Source organism: Oncorhynchus tshawytscha, linkage group LG02 (genome assembly GCF_018296145.1).
Source record: "Oncorhynchus tshawytscha isolate Ot180627B linkage group LG02, Otsh_v2.0, whole genome shotgun sequence".
NCBI lineage: Eukaryota > Metazoa > Chordata > Actinopteri > Salmoniformes > Salmonidae > Oncorhynchus > Oncorhynchus tshawytscha.
The window spans coordinates 38,691,928-38,712,018 of record NC_056430.1 but is presented as its reverse complement, the minus strand read 5'-3'; the positions used below and the strand labels follow the sequence as shown (position 1 = coordinate 38,712,018).

General features: G+C 41.3%; 1 protein-coding gene across 1 annotated transcript; it reads right to left on the bottom strand.

Annotated features, from left to right (window-relative positions):
* Positions 1-384: 384 nt before the first annotated feature.
* Positions 385-19,467, bottom strand: LOC112262775 (inactive dipeptidyl peptidase 10-like). The gene is made up of 22 exons (XM_042305205.1): positions 19,429-19,467; positions 18,360-18,474; positions 17,182-17,277; positions 8,989-9,083; positions 8,213-8,265; positions 7,924-8,005; positions 7,650-7,767; positions 6,998-7,152; positions 6,697-6,794; positions 6,462-6,585; positions 5,186-5,290; positions 4,873-4,964; positions 4,715-4,762; positions 4,387-4,478; positions 3,582-3,680; positions 3,423-3,489; positions 2,736-2,922; positions 1,987-2,112; positions 1,734-1,830; positions 1,494-1,552; positions 1,076-1,148; positions 385-889 (listed from the first exon to the last, which is right to left on the bottom strand). The coding sequence occupies exons 1-22, from the start codon at positions 19,465-19,467 to the stop codon at positions 681-683; spliced, it is 2,229 nt and encodes a 742-aa protein (XP_042161139.1). The 3' UTR covers positions 385-680.
* Positions 19,468-20,091: the final 624 nt, after the last annotated feature.

Genomic DNA, 20,091 nt, shown 5'->3' with positions numbered 1-20,091 from the left:
TGTTTGGAAGTTGTACAACTGAAATGTGTCTTCTGCATTTAACCCAACCCCTCTGAATCAGAGAGGTGTGGGAGGCAGTCTTAATTGACATCCACGTCATTGGCGCCCAGGGAACTGTTGGTTAACTGCCTTGCGCAGGGGTAGAACAACAGATCTTTTACCTTGTCAGGGTTTCCATCCAGCAACCTTCCGGTTACTGGCCCAACGCTCCTACCCACCATGCTATCTGGAAGGGCCCATAAGTAAGCATTTCACTGTTAGTCTACACCTGTTGTTTACGAAGCATGTGACAAATAACATTTTATTTGATTTGATTTAAACAATCTATCACCACCAGATAACATCAAACTATTTATTACCATCTCAAATGCACTTAGGAAACAAGAACAAATTCTTAAGGATTTTTGCAATAATCAGGTTCTGCAATATGGGTCATGCTAAATACTAGATGACTAAACTCCAAGGAAGTTTAATTTCCTTCACCATGGAGTTGAGTTTAGTCAGCTATTTAAATACAAAAATGCAAACTCTACTCAACATGAGACATTTGAGAGCATGCTTTCCCTTCACACTACATGCCTTTTCACATTTCCCTCATGCAAAATCCTCAAGGTCAAAAGGATGGAAGTATGGTGTTTTGGTGTTTTGTTGTTGGATGTAAATGTTTGGGAGGGTAGCTCTCAGTCATCCTCCTGTCCATCAGACTTTTGAGGGGGCATAGGAGCCAGACAGTCCTGGAGAAAGTTTGTTAGGGTGCGCCGGAAGTGCTGATCACTGTGGCTCCGTCTCAAAACGTGGCCCTCGTCAGGGTAAATCTGCAGAGAGTAGTTGGCCTTTGCTGACACCAGACGGTCTATGAGCTCGGCAGTGTGCTGGAAGTGGACATGTGCTACAAGAAAAAAGTAAACAGAAAACAGACGAGATAGAAGTTCAAGATGGAAGTGTTACTTCACAAATATGTGCAAGTAGATCCATTCAATATCTCATGTGGGGTATGTCTTTATTTTTGTGGCACTTCTGAAAGTGTTCCCCTAAATATTAGTTGAATAGTTGAATAGATCATAAAAGTTCTCACCATCTGCGGTTCCATGTAAAAGGAGGAAGTTCTTGTCCCTCAGATTGACCACATCATCCAGCAAAGAGGCATCCTGAGGAGAAATGTTGAACTAAGGTTTTTAGAATGCTGACTAGGTGGAATACAGCTACGACCAGAAGTTACTTTTTCGTAGCATGTTAGGAGACTTTACACAGCAGGTTAGGATAATTAGCGTAGCAGGTTAGGAGAATTAGATTAAAGTTAGGAAAGGGTTAGCAAAAATGCTCTCCTAACCTGCTACGAAATGTCACTTCTGGTCTTAGTTGTACTCCGTCTAGTCACAACCTGTTTTTCGTTCAAAGGAAGACTAAAGGGACAAGTTGAGTGCATGTGAGAGAGACGATGTTACACCATCTTATACTTTACAATCAATTTGAAGAACAAGATCTTGACTTACCTTGTAGAAGCTCTCCTGAGTGGCTGGAAGACCCAGGTGTCTCTCAGAGAAAGCAGCATCTATTATGGAAGTCATTATTGTTTATAAATCGATAACAAACTCTAAAAGATAAACCAAGTAAGAACTGGGGTAGGTATAGGATTGAATAATAGTGTAACAAACTGTCAGACACAGTACGTCTAATCACAAGAACAAAGATGAAAAGCAACACAGATTACTCCTAAATGTTGGTGGACGTACTGTAGATTTTGAAGTCTGTGATTGGAGCCATCACTGCAGCACATTTAAATATGTTGGCTGCTGCCATCATCTTCAGTGTCAGAAGTCCACCAAATGCCTGTTGAAAAGATAAATGGTGGGGTACTCACATCCAGAGGTGACTACATACAGAATACTGTTTGATCTAACATGGATGTTTTAAGCTATTTTTTTTTCACTTTGGCTGGGTCTGCTAGAATCAATGCAGCAATATAGTTGGAAATAGACCCTATACCTTTCCATACAGCGCAATTCTTCTGTTATCAATGTACGGCAACTCCAACAACCACCTGTAGCAAAGAATACATTGGGGTCTTTCCACCTCAAAAAGCACAAGAAAGAGGATTTCGACACCCACAATCTCAGATTGTTCTGAAATTGTTTTTGTAGTTAGTGACAGATATGACCAGCATTCCTGAAATATTATTCTTTTGAAATACAGGGTGTCCCCTATATATATATTTTTTAAAGTATAGTCATTTCAGGATAGTAAAACATCTTCAGTGTAAATTTAAATGACTAAAACCAGATATAAAGTATGTAGAAAAGATAATGAGCTATATATTTTTTCATAAGATCGTCTTTGAAAACGAACACCAAAATAAAAACTAGACAGTCAGAGAATCTAAAGTAAAAAAATGTCATGCCCCCATTGATTTTGTTGTAATGTTTGAATCACTCAGTTAGCATAATAACATGGCATTGGCCATGGAAAAATGTGTAGAATTGCAGGAAATTAGCTTTTAAACTGCATATTTTCACTCAATCTCATGGCAAAATGTGTAGAAAACCTGAAAAAAATGTAATAACTGCAATTTTTTCTCTCAGCCCCAATGGTAAAATGTGTAGAATTGCAGAAAATTTGCTTTGAAACAGTTTTGGATGACATGGAATGACTCTTGCTTAAATACAGTATGACTAAGAAATTATTTAGATGCTGCTGAAATCTAAGCTGTAGTCATCATTGATTACTCACTCTACTACGCTCAGCAGGTCTTTGACTCTCTGGTAGCTGAGTTTCCTGGGGTCAAGGTTAGGTGACCTCAGGCCGTGTGCCGCCCCACTTTTGCCGTCCACCCAGGCCAGAGCTACACTGTGGATACTGGAGAGGACCTGGGGCCAGCCCAGAGAGAAACGGTCTGTGACTGCCTGAGTGTCAGGGGCTCCATCCCTGAGACACACAGACAGAGATGAGAAGAAAGGAAATGGGATCAGGAAGTCAACAAAGTTAAGTGGAGGAGAAGTGAATACACTGAGTGCGCAGCGGTCTAAGTCACTGCATCTCAGTGCCAGAGGCGTCACTACAGACCCTGATTCGATTCCAGGCTGTATCACAACCGGTGATTGGGAGTCCCATAGGGCGGCGCACAATTGGCCCAGCGTCGTCCGGGTTTGGCCGGGGTAGGCCGCAATTATAAATAACAATTTGATCTTAACTGACTTGTCTAGTTAAATAAAGGTTAAATAAAAATGTAGGAGGTTATGGAGCTTTTGTGTTAATAAATATTCATATTTGGAGGACACCTGTGTCAAAAATATTGATCTTATCGTTATGAAATGTTAGCTTGCAAGGTCTTTGTTTCGATGCCCATTTCTTATCTCAGTGCAAAACCGTTAAAGTTTGCATTTGTGTTTCACATTTTCATGCTTGCTTCTTTTTGCAGATCTTACACGATGATGAGGAGAGGATGTAGGCCTTCTTCATACCCCTGTGGTAGACCCAGCTTTAGATGCATATCTGCAACATGGATACCACAGTTGTTCTCAATTCATAGTAAGTCATAATAAGTTCTCTAAGAAAAAGAGTGGTTTCCTCAGTGTTTACTGTACCATAGTGGTCAGCTGTAATGGTGCTGTAGTGTGTGATGGGGAGCCGTTTGCCCTTCAGGGCCTCAGACAGAGGCTTGTTGTCTTCCAGAACCTTGTACCCTAAGAAAACAACACTCAGTTTGCGTCCCAAATGGCACCCTATCCCCCTTACAGTGCACTACCTTTGACCAGGGCCCATAGGACTTTGGTCAAAAGGAGTGCAATGCACTATGTAGGGGATAGTGTGCTGTTTGGGAAGCATCCTCACCAGTGACTGAATACTGAACATAAAACATCTGGCTGAAATAACAATCATTCAAGTGTTTTAGGGCTACAGCTGTAGACATTGTAAGACATCTACACATATTAGATTGTGCTCAATATCAACCTCTGCTCAGACAATATATTGTCAAATAGCTAATTGAAGTTGTGAGTTAAGGACAGGACGAAGGCTACAGTCAAACAGTGTTCAATGTAATCAGCTCGAAAATGGCCACCAACACATATACTCCCCTTAGTCTTTCCCATCCCATTTGTTTAAAAAAAAAAAAATTAGTTAAAAAAAAAAAAAAAAAAAAATGAGTAAAGATAGAATGTGGGGCCATACATACAGGAAGCATGTATACTGTATATACCGTAGCTCAATTATGAAACCTAGTAGACATATTAAAACATGAAAAACAACTTGTGTAGAACTCACTGAAATGTTCTCTGGTGCTGTGGACAGTCACTCTGGGGATGCCAGGGCCTACAACAAAGAGATCAAGGTGAAGGACAGAAAAAAGGAAAGAAAGAGAGAAAGAGAGACGGAGAGAGAGAGATTCACCCAAGCAGTGGAGGATAACGCGAGTGAGGCTGGGGTTGAACTGTGGCTTGTAGAAGCGGCAGGTCTCTGAGAGTGTGCAGGTAAGACAGTGTCTTTGAGAAAAACCCCAGAGGTTCACACTGAGAGAGAGGAACAGTGAATAGAAACCATTCAGACTGAACGATGTAAACATTTCTTATGGACCTGAGTTACTCCCGACCAAGGGACTTTACCAGGATAAAGTCTTGGCTAGTGCTTAGAGTTTTGCTGGTCAGGTCACGTGGTCAGGAAAAACATATTGATCTATTTATGGATTATGGTATAATTATAGGGCCTTGTGCATATTTACCTGTAAAGATGTCTGCTGTGTTTGGATGCCTCTGTGCTGATGAAGTATCTGCAAACAGACAGAAACCATATCAGACTGATGTGCTGTGGTCACATTAATGCCATCTGCAGTCACACCAGCAAATGCTAGGGATAAGCAAATCTCTTTACTCCTCTTACATTTTCTCTGCGTCTTCATCCAGGCCACAGAGTGACATCACATCCCAGTGGCCTGATGTCAGGAATCGTGGAGACATTGGGGTAGTCAAAGGCTGCAGGGAGAGAGAAATTGAGTTAGAGAGAGAGAGAGAGAGACAAGCCAAGGACACGGAGATAGAGACCTTGTAAGAGGGAGGGAGCGAAGGAGTTAAAGGTAGATGAAGGGGTCATTGTGAAAGAGGGTAGTGAGGAGAAAACCCTAGCCAATCAAAATAGACTGACTTGGGCCAAATAAGATAAAGCAAGGTAGATAAGGCTGAAACGCAACTCTGACCTGAGTAGGGAGGACAGCTATGTGTCGATACTCTCCATGACCCCCTTGTGCCGCAGGCAGAGTGACATAGAACATGGAGCCGTCTCTAGAGAAGAGGGGCGCCTCCTGTTGGCCGGAAAGAGTAATTTCCACAGTTGTTAGTCATCATACAGTATCTAGGGCAGAGATGGACAACTGCAGTCCTCGGGGGTCAGAGTGGTGGCACACTTTTTCCCCATCCTGAGCAAACACAGAGGATTCAACTAATTGCATTTGAAACTGAAGATCATGATTAGTTGATTATTGGAGTCAGGTGTGTTAGCTGGGGCTAACACTAATGACACTAATCAGGCCCCCGAGGACGTGAGTTGCCCATCCTTGATCTAGGGCCTAGTAGAGGTTTTCCTGTCAATGTGATCTGACCAGACCCGAAGGCCACGTGGTCAGAAGAGAAACTGTGGGCCCAAATCATCTCGACTCATTCCCATTACTTAACACTACTCATTTTAGTATTCCATTTCTCTCCCTCCAAGTCCCACTGAAATCCATTTATCTTGTATTCATGTCTTCCTCTTGTCTTAATTTATCTTGTCTTCATGCAACCACATTAATTTAATTGAATCGAATCACTTAATGATTAGAATAGGCAATTCCTCCCCTCAGGGTTCTTACTTGTCCAGGAAAACTAAAACCAGCATTTGAAAATTGAGGAGCTCTAAATGCTTTAATACAGACTAAGGTTCGCTACATATAATGACGGTCTTGAAAAGTGTAATGAAACACAGCAAGTTTTCCCATTTCTTATACATTTTCTGTGAATAGATTCAGCCTTTTGGTTGATCTTGGTTAAAGTGATTAGTAGGCAGAATTTACCTGTGGTTGCCCTAGCCAGACATCCATGGTCATTTTGCGTTTCTGTGAGGGTTGCAACAGAAAAAGGCATTCAAAATATAGAAGGAATCTCTGATTTATTCACTCATACATATCATTGACAACCAGTAAACATCCATATGAATCACATGGATCATATCCAGCTGCTAGAAATTATGGATCTACTCCCTATACAACTGATCAGTGCCTCAAATAATGATACATTTCTGTTATGACTAAAAAAGTAATATGTGAAGTCAGCCAATATTTATTGTGTTTTGTTGAAAATCTGTAGGCCTATGTCGGTCACTTAAATTCTAACAATCAGTCAGGTAGTCCCACAAGGAAGTGAAATGTGCTTTTTGCTAAATTCCAGTCACGCGCCCTTTTGTTCACATGAATTGATACAGCAAATAGTTTATATCACCTGTGAGCAGACTCCAGTGGTGGCCTCGCACACAGAGAGAACAGACTGGTTCTGGACCCGGTTCAACCAACGCACAGCCAGCCTGGTCCCACTGGTCCATTTCACCATGGAGATGTAATGACCTCTGGACACAGGCAGGCAGACAGAAAGACAAGGGAGAAACACCGAGATTTAGGTCTGACTATTTACATATGGAGAGAATAAATACACTGATTTAAATGAGTACCTACAGTACCTGTTTTTGAGTGAGACTGGAGCAGTCATCCTCAGAGTGTGAGCAGGGCTGAAGACGTTCACCACGTAAAGAGTAACTGCAGGGATATTATCTCCTGCCTGGAAGGGAAGGATGCACATCAACACATTCTGCATAGATAACATTGTTCAAAGACATTTTGTATTGACCTCAATTCATCTTATTGTAGCCTCTGCCAAGAGGATTTATTGCAGAGGAGATGACCTTGGAATTGATCTAAGTTAAGGTGTATAAAAGTAGTCTTTATTGACATTATTATTATTATTGTTATTATACAGTTAACCTTAGGGTATGGATAGTAGGCTCCTGTGGGGTATGGCCCTCCAGTAAAACGAGGGATCTCCACATAGGGTGTGTGTGTGTTATTGATGGACAGGTACGCCAGCCGTACCCCGTCTCCAGACCACCAGTAGGCAGGGTACGTCTGGAGGATCTCTTCTGGAAACACATGACATGACAGTCAACATGCAGTAGCAGGTGTAAATGGGCCCATCTACTGTATATAGTATACAGACTCTAGCTCACCAATTCTTAATATAGATCGATAAGAATGTAATGTTTCTACATGGGAACTTAATTTGTGATGATGGGCACATTCAAGTACTTTACATTCATATACATTGCATATTATAGATCTATTATCATTTATGAGGTAAAGTATAGTATATGACAAAATATATATGTGATGTATATGGTGTTGTTCTGTCAGGTGGACACTAACAGAAAAGCACAAACGAGGCATGCTAAAAACTACATGGCGACGATCAGTGGCGGCTGAGCTGGATGAGCTGGGTCTCTCATGGCACAGGGCGCAAGCTGTGGCCAAAGACAGACTCCAGTGGCAGAAGATTGTTGCAGCCTTATGTCCTACCCGGGAAGAAGAGGACTAAGTAAGTAAGTATGATTTTACTCCACAAAGGCAGCGTCTCTCTCACCCTCATATGTCCAGTCTGACAGCCCGTTGATAACAGACCCACTGCCTGTAGTGCTGAGACGCACAGGACCACTGTACACACCGGGCTGGTAGTAGAGGTTATTCTGAAAGATGTAGATCTGCCAAAATAACAGAATGCCTATGTAACTCAGTGTAAATATAACACACACAAATTAACATACAGTGTGTGAACATAATGGGCCAAAAAAGAGCATCTCTCGGGACGTATTTGGGCTGTGGGCCGCATGTTGTGTACTCCTGCCTTAGGGCCTCACCAAATGATTTCCATGGGGACCCCATGCGGCATATTGAAGAGCAGATGGCTCCACTCTGTGTGGGTTTAGCTCAAGAAATTCCCTGCGAGAAACAAACACAGACATGCATGAGAATATACACACAAATACATGCATACACAACAAGTTCTTTTTTTAATTAATGGTATTGGCTGAAGTAAACTGTTAAATTACCAGATGACCTGTTATGCATCATATTACATTTGGATGTGTTGGTTTGGATTGATTGCACAATATAGGAATACATTATTATGCTATCAATAATACTTACCCTGTCCCCACACTGTAAATGACATAGGAAGCTGAAAATGATTTTGAGAACACCTATCAAGGGCAGAGAAGAGGAATATAATCAAATCAACAGTAAAGAACTTGCCTAAAATGACTACACAGTCCAAATAGTTTCCAATAATAGCTACCATGGATAGAATGGTAACTCAGTTACATAGCTGCTGGTGCTGCCACATATTTTATATTCTTTGCATTGAGGCATTTCCAAGTCTTTAAGAACAATAAAGGCTCATCCCAAAAGAGTGCCAGATTCTGAATGGGATAAAACAAGCCCTTTGGGAGCATAACAGTGTTCTGATTTGTTTGTTTTCTCTCAATAATCTTAGCTTAGTTCCATCTTAATTCAAATATCCTGTTAAAAGATGAAAGACGTTGCTTAGAGCAGAATTGAATCAGTCTATTTAAACGGGGGTGGATGTATGGATACAAATCAGCAGTAAGTTGCCAGTTTTGTCTTGAAATATTCCTCAATAGATACGCTGACTGTTAAACATTACCTACCAGATGCAAGTTGTACGCCAGCAGAATATACTTCTGGTCTGGTGACACTTGAAACTTTGTGTCATTCAGATTCTTGTAAAACAGAAAGAAATATATCAAAATGCAAATAAAAACTGCAGCGGGAGGAGTGATTATTTCTCAAATTCAAGTTGACACCTGTGGGAGACTGGGAGTATGGATATGTATGCCGAAGATCCATCAGTCTGTCAATCAACCACCTTGGCGCAGAGTTTTGTTTGTTCCGTCTGTACTCACTAGGATGCTGCCACCCAGCAGAGCGATGGTGAGGTTCTCACTCAGGCTGTGTTTCAGGATGTGCCCTTCCCTGGTGCGAAAGGCCACCTCATCATCTACAGAGGGGAGTTAGAGTAGAAGCCATGCAGTGGTGAGACTGGCAAATAGACTGAAGACAGAGTGGTTGTTGAAACATGAAGGACTGGTTTCCCAGACCCAGATTAAGCCTAGTCGTGGATAACAACAAAAACACTTTGGATTGAGACTTCCCATTGAGAATGATGTTTAATCAGGAAACCGTCCTGATTATCCTAAAGTAAAGAGAGTGTCTGCTAAACGAATAAACTGCAAAGTAATATAGAGGCCATTGGATTTATGTCAAATATACATGTATTGTACATGTACTGTATGTGACACACATATGTGTATTTTGTTAATAGATTTCTTAATTCAATGAGCAATCTTTCATCAATGCCTCAGATGGTTATGTTAGGGATTGGAAACTGTTCTAATAATTCCAATTTAGGAAATTACACCTTTCTTACGTACGCCTTTCCTACGCACTTCTCAGTAGTTGGTATTCAAACTCACCATATGAAGGTGTGTAACAGGCTTTTTAGGAGGGAGAAGCGCTGAAAACCATCCCACTTGCAGGCCGACAGATTTTCTCATGGAGTTTTCATTCAATAGGGTTTTCAATATATTTATCTTAAGCCATCCCTATAAATACAGTGTACATTTTAGTTCGAATTCTGTCGACAGACTCAGAAGACTATATCGAGAGAACGGGTTCAGAATAATAGGGATAAATGAAAGAAAGCCATCTAAATACCTGCATATCTGTCTTTGTTTCAGCAGCAATTGGTAGATTTGAAAATACTTGTAGATTATTTAGGGTTAGGAAAGTATTTATGAATTAAAAAAGAACAGGTTTGGAGAGCCTTTATGCATGAAAGAAAATGGTGGTTTGATTCATTCTGATTGCCACATTCTTCCAATATAATGTTGGAAGATTAGTGTACATAGGATTATAATAGGGAGAATTAGTAACAGTTGACAATATGAACAAAATACATGTAGCCTAATTGAATCTACCCTGGATTACACACCTCTGCCTGCCTTTGATCTGTCTCTTGCCTGCCCCCTGTTTGGGTTAATAAATGTATGTGACTCTAGCTGTCTGCATCTGGGTCTTATCCTGAGTTGTGATAGTTTGGGATATTTGAGAGTGTCCATCCCTGCAAGTTAAAAGGCAGTACAATTTAAATTCTGCATAATGGCACAGCGTTTCATAAACATTAGTGTGGGAAAGTTGATATGTTGATATGCTTCAGTTTGCTGCCATATGACTGGTTTCACATTTGTCTCCAGCAATTATAAGGTCAAACATATCCAAAACAAGTGTAGTTTATATTTACAATTCTCTTATCCAAATGGATTACTCATTTACCTAGCTCTTATCAATCACTCTTATAGAGTTGTGAATTACAGAGAATGGTGTTATTTCAGAAAAAATAAAGTAGATGCTTTTTCTATTTGGAACTGGTTGGTTCACTAGACCTTATTCATGGTTTCCTGGCATGTAAAGGTGGTGAAATTCAGAGGGAATTTAGTCAAGGTCAGTATACAGGTATCTGTAGGCACCTCTGCCACACCTTCATTTATTCGATCTCTACCCAAAACTAATAACAGGTGAATAGCTCACAATTCTCATGCTTAAGTTCAAGTTTGGAATATGCATATAGAGAAAAATGCATAAAAAGGGAATTATGTTACATTTGAGGGTGCTTAACTAGGGTCAAAATTGGGCCATTATTGAACAGGTAGCAGGGGGTCCTTGAGGCAGAAGTATAGTCAGTCCCTTGGGGGGAGTTATTTGATTCCCTAGAGTGCAGCTACGATGCAGAACAGTCAACATCAACATGTATTAATTACAAGAGTACATTCCATAAAACTTACACTGAGCTTCTCTCACATTGTAACGTTGTCCCCTACAACAAACCTGAGGACAGTTTCATGATTTGTGTTGACTTGATGAGCTGTGCTGTGCTCTGCATGTCAACAGCAGCATGAAGTGTCCCAATTGGTACCCTATGCCCTACATACTGCACTACTTTTGACCAGAGCCATATTGCAGGGCAGCTCCGAAGTGACTCTTTACACTGTATGCAAGGATTTCCTTTGTGTTGTCTTAGGAATGCTGCATTATCTCTCCAACCCCCGTTTTGTCACACTTCTGAGTTACAGAGGTTCAGTTGTCTTTACATCCTGTATGTCTGATATCTGATTGGGCGTTAACTCAACAGCAATGCTATTAGTCAATAACTCAGATGTTGAATACATTCAACTCTTATAAAAGGGTCTTAGATTCATTGTCTCTTTCTCTTCTTTGTCCCCTGACCTGTGCTGGTGAGATAAGGGCTCCCGAGTGGCGCAGCGGTCTAAGGCACTGCATCTCAGTGCAAGAGGATGCATTGAGATGAGAATAATGGCGCCGGAGAGGATGGCTGCCGTTTTATTGGCTCTAAACCAACCATGCTATTTTGTTTGTTTTTTCGCGGTGAATGTAACTTATTTTGTACATATTGTTGCTGCTACCATCTCTTATGACCGAAAAGAGCTTCTGGACATCAAAACAACGATTACTCACCTTGAATTGGACAAATAATATTTCATTAACGAGTCGGACGAGAGAGATTTACTCCAGACACCCGAACAGGCCCTCATCCCCGTCATTCACAGTAGAAGGAGACATAGATTTCGTGGAAGGAGATTGGGGTACCTTGTGAGGATCAAGTGACGAGTGGCTAATCTGCCTTTGCCATCCGTACTATTATCGCTGGAAAATAAATGGAACAAACTAAAAGTACGTATATCCTACCAACGGGACATTAAAAACTGTAATATCTTATTTTTCACAGAGTCGTGGCTGAACGACGACAGGAATAACATTCAGCTGGCAGGTTATACACTCTATAGGCAGAATAGAATAGCAGCCTCTGGTAAGACAAGGGTCTATGTATATTTGTATACAATAGCTGGTGAACGTTATCTAAGGTAGTCTTGAGGTTTTGCTCGCCTGAGGTAGAGTATCCCATGATAAACTGTGGACTACCCTATCTAACTAGAGAGTTTTCATCTGTATTTTTCGTAGCTGTCTACATACCACCACAGACCGATGCTGGCATAAACAAACAGGAAAACACTCATTCAGAGGCCGCACTCCTAGTGACCGGGGAATTTAATGCAGGGAAACTTAAATCCGTTTCACTTCATTTCTATCAGCATTTTAAATGTGCAACCAGAGGGGAAAAAACTCTAGACCACCATTACTCCACACACAGAGACGCGTACAAATCTCTCCCTCGCCCTCCATTTGGCAAATCTGACCATAATTATATCCTCCCGATTCCTGCTTATGAGTCAAATATAAAGCAGGAAGCAGCAGTGACTCGGTCAATAAAAAAAAGTGGTCAGATGAAGCAGATGCTAAGCTACAGGACTGTTTTGCTACCACAGACTGGAATATGTTCCGGGATTCTTCCGATGGCATTGAGGAGTACACCACATCAGTCACTGGCTTAATCAATAAGCGCATCTGTGACGTCTTCCCCGCAGTGACTGTCGGTACATACCCCAACCAGAACCCATGGATTACAGGCATCATTCGCACTGAGCTAAAGGGTAGAGCTGCCGCTTTCAAGGAGCGGGACTCTAATCCGGGAGTTTATAAGAAATCCTGCTATGCCCTCCGATGAACCATCAAATGGTCAAAGCGTCAATACAGGACTAAGATCTTATTGTACTACACCGGCTCTGACGCTCTTCGGACGTGGCAGGGCTTGCAAACTGTTACAGACTGCAAAGGGAAGCACAGCTGAGAGCTGCCCAGTGACACGAGCATACCAGATGAGCTAATCTACTTCTATGATCACTTTGAGGCAAGTAACACTTAAACATTATTGAGAGTATCAGCTGTTCCGGACGACCGTGTAATCACGCTCTATGCAGCCGATGTGAGTAAGACCTTTAAACAGGTCAACATTCACAAGGCCTCAGGGCCAGACGGATTACCAGGACGTGTACTCCGAGCATGCGATGACCAACTGGCAAGTGTCTTCGCTGACATTTTAAACCTCTCCCTGTCTGAGTCTGTAATACCAACATGTTTCAAGCACACCACCATAGTCCTTTTGCCCAAGAACACTAAGGTAACTTGCCTAAATGACTACCAACCCGTAGCACTCACGTCTGTAGCCATGAAGTGCTTTGAAAGGCTGTTCATGGCTCACATCAACACCATTATCCCAGAAACCCGAGACCCACTCCAATTTGCATATCGCCCCAAAAGATCCACAGATGATGCAATCTCTATTGCACTCCATACTACCCTTTCACACCTGGACAAAAGGAACACCTACAGTTGAAGTCAGAAGTTTACATACACTTAGGTTGGAGTCATTAAAACTCATAATTTAAATTGAAAAACTCAGTTTTGAGTCAAGTGTAGTTTTCTGTACCTGTTCATTAACCATGTGCCATGGAATTGGTACATCGAAAATCTCCTCCCATTTATTTTGCAAACTGTATGGTGCAAACTGTATTTTTGTCCTCAAATGAAACTGGTATGTTTTTCTATTTATGCCAGTTCCTTTCAGCCAATTTGTATCATTAATATACAGTTGAAGTTAGAAGTTTACATACACTTAGATTGGAGTTATAAAAACTTGTTTTTCAACCACTCCACAAATTTCTTGTTAACAAACTGTAGTTTTGGCAAGTTGGTTAGGACATCTACTTAGTGCATGACACAAGTCATTTTTCCAACAATTGTTTACAGACAGATTATTTCACTTCTAATTCACTGTATCACAATTCCATTGGGTCAGAAGTTTACATACACTAAGTTGACTGTGCCTTCAAACAGCTTGGAAAATGTCAGAAAATAATGTCATGGCTTTCTTTAGAAGCTTCTGGTAGGCTAATTGACATCATTTGAGTGAATTGGAGGTGTACTTGTGAATGTATTTCAATGCCTACCTTCAAACTCAGTGCCTCTTTGCTTGACATCATGAGAAAATCAAAAGAAATCAGCCAAGATCTCAGAAAAAAAATCTGGTAGGCCATCTGGTTCATCCTTGGGAGCAATTTCCAAATGCCTGAAGGTATCACATTCATCTGTACAAACAATAGTAGGCAAGTATAAACACCATGGGACCACACAGTCGTCATACCACTCAGGAAGGAGATGCGTTCTGTCTCCTAGAGATGAACGTACTATGGTGCGAAAAATGCAAATCAATCCCAGAACAACAGCCAAGGACCTTGTGAAGATGCTGGAGGAAACTGGTACAAAATGATCTATATCCACAGTAAAAACGAGTCCTATATCGACATAACCTGAAAGGCCGCCCAGCAAGGAAGAAGTCACTGCTCCAAAACCACCATAAAAAAGCCAGACTACGGTTTGCAACTGCACATGGGGACAAAGATCATACTTTTTAGAGGAATGTCCTCTGGTCTCATGAAACAAAATAGAACGGTTTGGCCATAATGACTATTGTTATGTTTGGAGGAGAAAAGGGGAGGCTTGCAAGCCGAAGAACACCATCGCAACCGTGAAGCACGGGGTTGGCAGCATCATGTTGTGGGGGTGCTTTGCGGCAGGAGGGACTGGTGCACTTCACAAAATAGATGGCATCATGAGATAGGAAAATTATGTGGATATATTGAAGCAACATCTCAAGTCATCAGTCAGAAAGTTAAAGCTTGGTCGCAAATGGGTCTTCCAAATGGACAATGACCCCAAGCGTATTTCCAAAGTTGTGGCAAAATGGTTTAAGGACAACGAAGTCAAGGTATTGGAGTGGCCATCACAAAGCCCTGACCTCAATCCTTTAGAAAATGTGTGGGCAGAACTAAATAAGTGTGTGCGAGCAAGGAGGCCTACAAACCTGACTCAGTTACACCAGCTCTGTTAGGAGGAATGGGCCAATGTTCACCCAACTTATTGTGGGAAGCTTAGGAAAGCCTTCCCAAAACATTTAACCCAAGTTAAACAATTTAAAGAAAATGCTACCAAATACTGATTGAGTGTATGTAAACTTCCGACTTCAACTGTATGTGAGAATGCTATTCATTGACTACAGCTCAGTGTTCAACACCACTGTGCCCTCAAAGCTCCTCACTAAGCTAAGGACCCTGGGACTAAACATCTCCCTCTGCAACTGGATCCTGGACTTCCTGACGGGCCACCCCCAAGTGGTAAGGGTAGGTAACAACACATCCGCCATGCTGATCCTCAACACGTGGGGCCCCTCAGAGGTGCGTGCTCAGTCCCCTCCTGTACTCCCTGTTCACTTATAACTGCATGGCCTGGCACGACACCAACACCATCATTAAGTTTGCAGATGACACAACAGTGGTAGGCCTGATCACCGATAAAGACGAGACAGCCTATAAGGAGGAGGTCAGAGACCTGACCGTGTGGTGCAAGGACACCAACCTCTCCCTCAACATGATCAAGACAAAGGAGATGATTGTGGACTACAGGAAAAGAAGGACCGAGCACGCCCCAAATCTCATCGACAGGGCTGTAGTGGAGCAGGTTGAGAGTTTCAAGTTCCTTGGCGTCCACATCACCAACCAACTATCATGGTATAAGCACACCAAGACAGTTGTGAAGAGGGCACAACAAAACCTATTCCTCCTCAGGAGACTGAAAAGATTTGATATGGGTCCTCAGATCCTCAAAAGGTTCTACAGCTGTACCATCGAGAGCATTCTGACTAGTTACATCATTGCCTGGTATGGCAACTGCTCAGCCTCCGACCGCAAGGCACTACAAAGGGTAGTGCGTACGGCCCAGTACATCACCTGGGCCAAGCTTTCTGCCATCCAGGACCTCCATACCAGGTGGTGTCAGAGGAAGGCCCTAAAAATTGTCATAGACTCCAGTCAACCTAGTCATAGACGGTTGTCTCTACTACCGCATGGCAAGCGCCAAGTCTAGGTCCAAGAGGCTTCTAAACAGCTTCTACCCCCAAGCAATGAGACTCCTGAACATCTAATCAAATGGCTACCCAGACTATTTGCAATTCCCCCCCACCCCCTTTCTATGCTGCTGCCACTCTCTGTTATTATCTATGCATAGTCACTTTAATAACGCTACCTACATGTACATATGACCTCAACTTCCTCAACTAACCGCTGCCCCCGCACATTGACTCTGTACCGGTACCCCCTGTATATAGCTTCGCTATTGTTATTTTACTGCTGCTCTTTAATTATTTGTTACTTTTATTTGTTACTTTTTTAAAAGTATTTTCTTAAAACTGCATCGTTGGTTAAGGGCTTGTAAGTAAGCATTTCACTGTAAGGTCTACGCATGTTGTATTTGCGCATGTGACAAATACAATTTGATTTGATATGAAGAGGCGTCACTACAGTCTCTGGTTCGAATCCAGGCTGTATCACATCCGGCCGTGATTGGAAGTCCCATAGGGTGGCGCACAATTGGCTCAGCGTCGACCGGGTTTGGCCAGGGTAGGTCGTTATTGTAAATAAGAATTTGTTCTTAACTGACTTGCCTAGTTAAATTTAAAAAATACACTCTCTCTCTCTGTCTCTCTCTCTCTCTTTCTCTCTCTCTCTCTTTCTCTCTCTCTCTCTCTCTCTCTCCCTCTCTGATCATGTCTAGGATAATGCCTTGTAATACTTTTTCATGCTTTGTAAATTAAGCTTATGCCTTCTATGTGAATCCGTTTATTTTACAATGTTAATAAAATACACTTGGATTTAGAATTCCATTCACAGAACTTTCTTGACCTTCCAATTCCTGTAACTCAACTGGAGTCTCTTGCATATTGATTAATTGTCATTATGGAGTCAGGTAAACATTTTAATAGGCTAATTGCATAGTCTTATTATGGATTGCATGTTAGGTACAGTATATATGATTTAGCCTATATGTTCAATATTTACCACACTACAATATCGGCCCTGGTCAAAAGTAGTACACTATATAGGGAATAGAGTGCCATTTGGGACGCAATCAGAATGCTCCATAAATTCTGTCAAGTTACAGTGAAGCCACAGGGTGTACAGTATGCTACACAAGGTGGGCAGCCTGTCAAAAAGTATATCAATCATTTAAGGCTTGACATGCATGTTTTGTAAATGAAATCTGTGCCATGGAAGCCTGGCTCTCCTCACCGTTGAGCCAGGTCACATGGGCGTCATGAACTTTGAAATGGTCTTTGTCCAGGTCCTCCAGAGTAAGACGGGAGCGCTGGAGAAGAAGAGAATCATCTGCAACAAAGATGAAGACAGAGAGGGATGAGTAGCAGGAAGAAAGGGCCAAATGGAGGAAATGGTACAAATGCCCCTAGTACTACAGTATACCACTCTGATATGGAAGCAGATTCATGCCAAAATGAATACAAATAACACATTGCATAAATCTGCTTCCATACTGCATAATGTATGCCAAATGTATTGCTCCATTTTAACAATCAGTCCCAATATTTTGTGGACGATTTTTGAGTGCTTCTAAAAATCGTCTGGATGCATCTATTTTTGCTGAATCCGTGGCTACCCAACATTATTCTGTGCTATGGGTGAAGGCTGACTTAGAGCGGTGTTTGTAAGACCAAAGAGGACACCGAAATCGGTTGTTCTCATGAAAACATCTTTAGAGTCCGAACAGTTTGATCAACAAACGATTATGACCCCATTGATGGAAAAACTTAGACTCTCACTAAACACACACGTTTTATCATTTTTGCTCTTTGCTCTGCGCAAAGGTCTTTTTCTACATTGAACATGTGTGATCATTCCAGATGTTTTCAGATGTTTACAACTCCCAGACAGACTTCAAACACTGACAGACAGATCCCAGAGGTGAGTATAAGACAATGGGTGATGTTTTGTGGATATACAGGTCAATTTCATCCGTTTTCACCCAGGAAATTGTGTATTTAATACTGTAATAGACTCATATAGTTGCTCTCACCAACTCCAAATTGAACACAAATTGAACAAGACTTTTTGATTATTAATTTCCCATTGAGCCAACATTTCCTGTAATTACATTACTCTCATAAAAAGCTTTTTTTTATCAGGTTTTTGTTTGGTGGATCTCATTTTTGTAGTGGCAAAAGTGAATCAAACTCATGAATGTAACTTTTTATGTCAAATAGTTTTTCATTCTACTGGTTGTCTTGAAAAGCAAATAGCAAAGCATTTCAATGTAAGGCTAAATATATAGCAGACAAAACCCGACTGATTTGGCTTGGGACTGATAGTATTGAGGAGTATGCTAGTTGGGGGTATTGGGAGACCCAGAGACTGTAGTCTCATCTGCCTCTGAGCCTAGCTTGTTTTCCTCTTACCAGGAGTGAGCATGATGACAGACAGGATGACCAGTGAAATGATCATCAGGATCACCATCAAAGCTATCCCAATGCCTCTCCAGTTACGTGGAGGACCATGGTAAGCCACACCATTCTGATGGAGAAAACACACATACCGGTGTGCACGTGCACGTGCACACACAAACACACACACTACAGTTGTTAGGTTCAGACGTAGGTAGGTTGAGTTACAAAATAAAGTGAAGAAGAGAGGGAGTTGGTTTCATTGTCATTAGCACCATTGATGACAAAAGAAGTCATCAAGAACTTGAACAAATCACTGACACTTCATTAAGTATAGTAAAAATGTAATCACTGTCGAGTGTCGCATCCATGTCAATTAATGTGATTCAAACGCTTCCCTGGATAACCCTGACACCCTGCATAATAATCTCCGAATTGTGCCTTGTATAATAGCAGTCAGAGTAGATAAGGAAGGACTGACATAGCCTATCAGATCCCACTGTGAAGATTTAAGCTACAGTCATTCTCGCTAATTAAAACACAGCAATATGCTACAGAGATGGAGGAGGAGAGATTTAAAGAGGAGAACAACATTAATGATAACTAAAATGAGCAAAAAAAACGATCAAATAAACTAACAAATGAGATAGTTTGCGACTTTCTCTTGAAACAAAACTATTTTTTGCAGCATGTAGTAGTCAAGAATTGCTAAGAAAAACATGTAAGAACATTTTTTGTATGCCAGAAATGCAAAAGCTGGCCAACAAGTAAAGGTCAACAGCACAACAGTAACTATGAGGGCAAGAAAGGAACAACAGCACATAGATACTTCAATTCATTATGGTTGCCTATAGATCTATGCACATGGACAGCGTGCATACCGTTGGAGACAGATTCAAGGGGAAATGTGACTTTAACCCGAGAAACACAAGGCATGACACTCATAACAGACTTTATAACTTCTTCTGAAGAAATCAGTTTCCCTGTATGACTTTTCAACAATGGATGCTCCCTATGTACAGTATTTCGTTAACAATACTATTGAATAGAAGAATGAAAGCACATATATGTAAAGTGACTTTACCATGTCAGAGGGCATGTTTTGCTGAGTGCTGGCGATCATCTTTGCGGTAGTTGCCGATTAATCAATGTATTCCTAACCTGGACTCCGATTTCTGTAATCCTGACTCAGATAAGGAATACTGTAAATCTGACCTCTGTGACTGGAGCATCTCATCTCTCTTTCTCTCTCTATTTCTCCTTCTAGACACTCTCTTTCTCTCTTTCTCTCTCTCTCTCTCTCTCTCTCTCTGCTTTCACGTTGTATCATGTCAATTGCATGGTGCAGTATTAGTGGGTTAGCAGCTGTATTTGATATCATTATCTGTTTTTGAAATAAATGGATTAGCTAATAAAGCAGCACAAACTTAATTAATGTGTTAATTTATTGCATGTGTATGCATTTTCTGGCATTTTCATATTCATTTTTTCTCACACTGAAATACTTTTCACCTTATCACCATTAACACCTTATTTTGAATAACTGAGAACTAATTTGCATGCACATCACACCTGAATGATTAAAAATGCAGCAGACATGTAAAGTGGGAACAGTATTTGAGTTCAATTGATGAAATGCAGTAAATCCCATCCCTATTTACAGTAACAATACAGTAATATGTACAGTCTTCTACATACTGCACATTTATGTACCCATGAGCATAAGATAAATACACGCACAGTCTGT